The 5363-nt window shown below is 47.5% G+C and overlaps 1 protein-coding gene across 1 annotated transcript; it reads left to right on the top strand.

The window, feature by feature from the left end:
- Window positions 1–4875: 4875 nt before the first annotated feature.
- Window positions 4876–5311, top strand: LOC146719565 (ribonuclease H1-like; the record flags this gene model as incomplete). Its single annotated transcript, XM_085490027.1, has 1 exon — window positions 4876–5311. A coding segment is annotated over exon 1 (436 nt), but the record flags the coding sequence as incomplete, so codon positions are not given.
- Window positions 5312–5363: the final 52 nt, after the last annotated feature.

Raw genomic sequence — 5363 nt, 5'->3', positions numbered from 1 at the left:
CATGGCTATTTTTTGCTGCTGTTTAACTATTTATTAATAATTAAATAGTTTAATGATTTATATTTTAAATATATTATCTTATATTTTAAATATACATATATATTTGCATATTTTAAATATATGTAACTTACTTCTATAAATGTTGAATAAACTTTTCTTAATCCGTTTATTTTTTCCTTTGATTCCGAATTTATTTCTTGAAATAATTTTTAAAAACAAATGAGTTTTGTTATTTATGTTCACATAGAAGTAAGTATTAACTTCATAGGTAAGGAAATACACTTAGAATATAGTTAAATGTGTTCACTAATGTATTGAAATATCTCGAATGTCGAAATCTCTTTTTCACGATAACGATTAGTGATCTCGCTTGTGCGCTGCGACTTATTTCATTTGCATAAAACTGTCATACGAATTGTGACAGTTCGATATACAAAGATAAAGTGAAAAAAGAAATACAAAAGGGAAAGAAGAATTAGGAAAATTGAAAGAGAGAAAGAAAGAGAAAGACAGAATAGAAGATAAGGAAGAAAAAGAGAAAAGAAGAAGATATAAAATATAAGGTATTTAATGTATATAATAAATTTGTATATACATATATGTATATATATATATATATACCCCCCGATGGGTTCCCACCTTGACGAAGTCCCGCGGCTGATGGGGGGGGGGGGGGTCCGGGGTAGAAGGATATCACCCGTTCAGGGGTGTGACCGACTGGCCTGGGCCCCCTTGGCTCGTCCGGCTGCTGGGGCGGGTGGAGGGGCTTGAGGGGGCGCGCGGGGGCCGCTCGCTCAGGAGATGGCAACCGTGTGCGCCGGACAAAGAGGAACCTCCCCAAGCTAAAGTGTGTGCAACCGTGCTGAGGGCTGCATGGCGTAAGGGGAGTTACGTCACAAACGGTGCCTCTCGGATACCGGGCGACCTTCGAGAGTATCGAGCCAATCCCTGGGCATTCGCGGCTCTGCCCAGGTGATACCGCGCGGCCGCGGTACTCGTGGGATCAAATATGAGTACAAGCCAAAATCAAAATGAAAACTTTTCGGAAGTCCTACAGGGCGTGGCCACCTTAGGTGACGAACGACCTGGAGGAGAAAGCCCGAGCAATTCGGGGGCGGAGCCAAATAAGGCCCAGCCACCAATCGCTAGGGTTCGTTATAGCGGAGCGGCAAGGCGACGCTATAAAAAACAGAAGCAGATGGAGGCGAAGGGGGAAGCTGAAAAGCCCACCTCGGAACTGACATCTGTTTCGACAGTTACTCCCAGGACGGGGGAGCGAGCTCCTTCTGGGGCGGTTAAGCGACTCAGATCGGAGCATAGCACACCCAGTCCTGCCAGTAACACTCAGTTGGGCAAAAGGCCGAAAGTCATAACAGATCAAAGGACTTTTGCCCAATTGACCTCCGGTCTTGTGAGGGTTGCCCTGATTCCCTTGGCTTACCCTGACAAAAGACTGGAAAAAGACGAGGCATCGCTTCTGAAAGAAACGGTCAGAAGGCGTATCCTTTGCTTAGCAAGGGGTACCAAAGCGCCTACTTTCAGAGGCACCTCGGATAGGGACGGGGCAGTTGTTTTTAACTGCACGAACAGGGAAACTGAGGAGTGGCTTAGAAGCCTAACCTCAGAAATCAAGATCAATGGGATCGAACTGCGTGCACTGCGAGTCGATGAGCTCCCTAAGAGACATCGAATCGTAGTGCATGTTGAGGATCCCACAATACCTGTCAAGGAAGCGTTGGAGCTACTTGACAGGCAGAACGTAGGCATCCAGTCACCGGACTGGGTGATCGCGAAGGGTAGCGAAAGCAGGGACGCCACGAGCACCCACTTCGCTGCCCTTGTTGGGGATGGGGCTTTGAGGGCGCTAAGAGCTCTCAATTTTAAACCCTACTGTGGACTTGGGCAGGCAACGATCAGGTTGCCTGCTGGAGAAAGCAGTAAGGAAGGCGCAAAGGAGAAATCACCGAACCCGTCAGCATAAATATGGCGGACCGGATTCACTTTACGCAGATTAACTTGCATCACAGCAAAAGCGCCTCGGCTGTACTAGCCAGGTGCGCAGCTGTGATGCACACAAGTAAATATATATTTTTAATACAGGAACCATGGATCATCAAGGGACACATAAGAGGACTTGGCAGCTGTGGAAAACTATTCTGGGCCGGAAACACGGACCGACCGAGAGCGTGCATTATAGCGAAAAGAATAGACGCCTGTCTACTGCCACAATTTAGCGATGGTGACTTTGTTGCCATCAGACTGAAGATAAAGACGACCGGTGGAATAGCCAGGGATCTAATTATAGGGTCAGTGTACATGCCCTACGATTTGGAAAACCTGCCCCCACACGAAAACATGATGAAACTCACGACTTATGCAAGGCAGAAAGGGCTAGAAATACTCCTGGGATGCGATGCCAACTCGCACCATCTGGTGTGGGGGAGCACCGACATAAATCCCAGGGGTGAGAGCCTATTCAACTTTGTGGTAGGTATGGAGCTACACATCCTGAATAGAGGAACAGAACCTACCTTCCTGGACTCTAGAAGACAGGAAGTAATAGATATAACCATATGCTCAGGCGGAATACTGGACCTGTTGAGGGGATGGAGGGTCTCTGATGAGCCCTCAGGATCAGACCACAGGCAGGTCCGTTTCACCATGGAGCAAGTACAGAGCCAAGGGTTATGGAAGAGAAATCCTAGGAAAACAAATTGGAGAGGGTACGAGGAAGACCTTAGGAGTCGACTCAAGGAAGCACCCACTAGATTCCACACCAAAGAAAATTTGGAAACAGCGGCAGACTACTTGAATGATGCCATTAAATACTCATACGAGATGAACTGCCCATTAGAGTCAAAGAACCCTTCAGCCAAAACACCATGGTGGAATAAAGAGCTAGCTAAGCTAAGGGCTGAGGGGAGAAGACTCTTTAATAGGGCTAGAAATGTAAATACACCGAGATCCTGGGAGGAGTACAGGAAATCTCAGAGAATTTACAAAAAGGCCATAGTAAAAGCTAAAAGGAAAGGATGGAGAAGTTTTTGCTCAAGTATAGAGAGTGCTCCTGAAGCATCTAGACTGAGTAGAATACTCTGCAAGGAAAACCAAACACAATGGGGCTGCCTTAAGCGTCCCAATGGAGGGTACACAGAAACTGCGGAGGAGACCCTACGGCACCTTATGGAAATTCATTTCCCAGGCTTTAGGGAGGACTCAGCAGACAACAACAACAGGCAGAGACCCATGACCGTGCACAAATCAAGGGCATGGGGACTGGCAGCTAAGGTGGTCTATCCACAAGCAGTGGAATGGGCGGTCGGTTCCTTCGAGCCTCTAAAGGCTCCAGGACCTGATGGAATATACCCGATCCTGCTGCAGAAAGGGCTGAGCATCTTGCTAGGCCCAATGACAAAAATCTACAGGGCAAGTATTGCCCTTAGACATGTCCCCCAGAAGTGGAGAGAAACCAAGGTGGTTTTCATACCTAAACCTGGCAAGAACGGTCACGTCAGGGCAAAGGACTATAGACCAATTAGCCTTATGTCCTTTGTATTGAAGACCTTAGAGAGACTGGTGGACAGATTTCTCAAGTCCAACTCTCTAATACAACAACCTCTAGCCGACTCTCAGTATGCCTACAGGGAGGGCAGGTCTACCGAAACCGCCCTACATCACCTGATAGGCAAAGTTGAGAGTCAGCTGGAGGCAAAGGGCTATGCGATCGGAATCTTCCTGGACATCGAGGGCGCTTTCGATAGCACTTCACACGAGGTGGTAGGGGAGGCACTGATCAAACATGGAGTTCAAGAACCACTGGTGGACTGGATAGGAAATATGCTAGTGGACAGACGCTTAACGGTGGAGTGCCAAGACATCTCCATCAGAGGAAAACCAACGAGAGGCTGCCCACAGGGGGGAGTTTTATCTCCTCTGTTGTGGTGTCTAGTGATAGACGACCTGCTAAAGGAGCTACAGAGGAAAGGTTTCTCGACCTTTGGCTATGCTGATGACGTGGCCATAGTGGTTAGAGGACCATTTCTCAACACACTAAGGGACCAAGCAAAGGATACCTTAAGGATTGTGCAAAACTGGTGTGAGAACAGATGTCTAACGGTTAATCCGAGCAAGACAAATATTATGGTCTTCACCAGAAAATATAAACCTGAACCCATAAAGACGTTAAAACTCTGGGGAGAGGAAATACCGTTTACAGACTCGGTGAAATACTTGGGACTGTTTCTAGATCCTAAGCTTAGCTGGGGAAAACATCTCATAAAGCAAAGGAAAAGTTCTATGCATCCATGTGGATGTGCAGAAGGGCAATGAGCAAGTCGTGGGGCATCAGCGCTGGTGCAGCTTTGTGGCTGTACAGGGCGGTCCTGCTACCGCGGCTGCTATACGCGTCAGTCGTCTGGTGGACGAGAATAAATAAAGGGGAGGTAGAGAAACTACTTAGAAGCCTGCAAGGTAACTACCTAAGGGCTGCAGTAGGGGCCATGAGAACCACACCCACAGAGGCGCTTGAAATAGCACTCAGTGTTACGCCAATAGGCTTGGCCGTGATAAAATCAGCCAATACCACGGCATACCGTCTGAAATGTCAGGGTGAATGGAGAAACACAGGACTGGGACACACCAGGCTTGGTCTTCTCCAAAAGTACCCTATAGAGGGAATACAAGACAGAACTACAAGAAAGTATCAACTGGTAAAACACTTTAAGATATGGATACCTGATAGAAATGAGTGGCTGAAAACCGGGCGGAATCATGGACACAAAGGTGGACATGTGGTTCACGGACGGATCAGGGATAAACAACTGCTTTGGAGCAGGAGTATATGGACCTGGGGAAAACTATAGGGAGAGTATTCCAATGGGAGGCGACTGCACGGTCTTTATAGCAGAGATGCTCGCCATCCTCAGATGTGCCGAACTGAACCTAACCAAAGGAACAAATTGCAGGAAAATATATATCTGCACAGACAGTAGGGCGGCCCTTCTGGCGTTGGCGGGTGCGACCACCGAGTCTTGCTTGGTATGGGACTGCATGCTGGCGCTGGAGGAGCTGTGTGGAACAAATAAAGTAACGTTAGTCTGGGTGCCCGGGCATCAGGGCATACCGGGAAACGAAATAGCAGACTCACTGGCTAGAGAAGGGGCTAGCAAAGCACCAGATAGTCGGGAGATGGGAGTGCCCTTTACGATGGGTAAGAACTTCATCAGGGAAAATATAGACAAACAACATAAGGCCAGGTGGGATAATCTGAAATCCTGCCGACAGGCCAAATTCCTGATGAAAGACATAAATGGTAACAGAACCAAGGAACTGCTCACGTTGAATAGGCAGAAATTGAGGATGGG

Source organism: Nylanderia fulva, unplaced genomic scaffold (assembly GCF_048542155.1).
Source record: "Nylanderia fulva isolate GAGA-0341 unplaced genomic scaffold, ASM4854215v1 Scaffold941, whole genome shotgun sequence".
Taxonomy (NCBI): Eukaryota; Metazoa; Arthropoda; class Insecta; order Hymenoptera; family Formicidae; genus Nylanderia; species Nylanderia fulva.
This window is presented reverse-complemented; position numbering and strand designations above follow the sequence as displayed.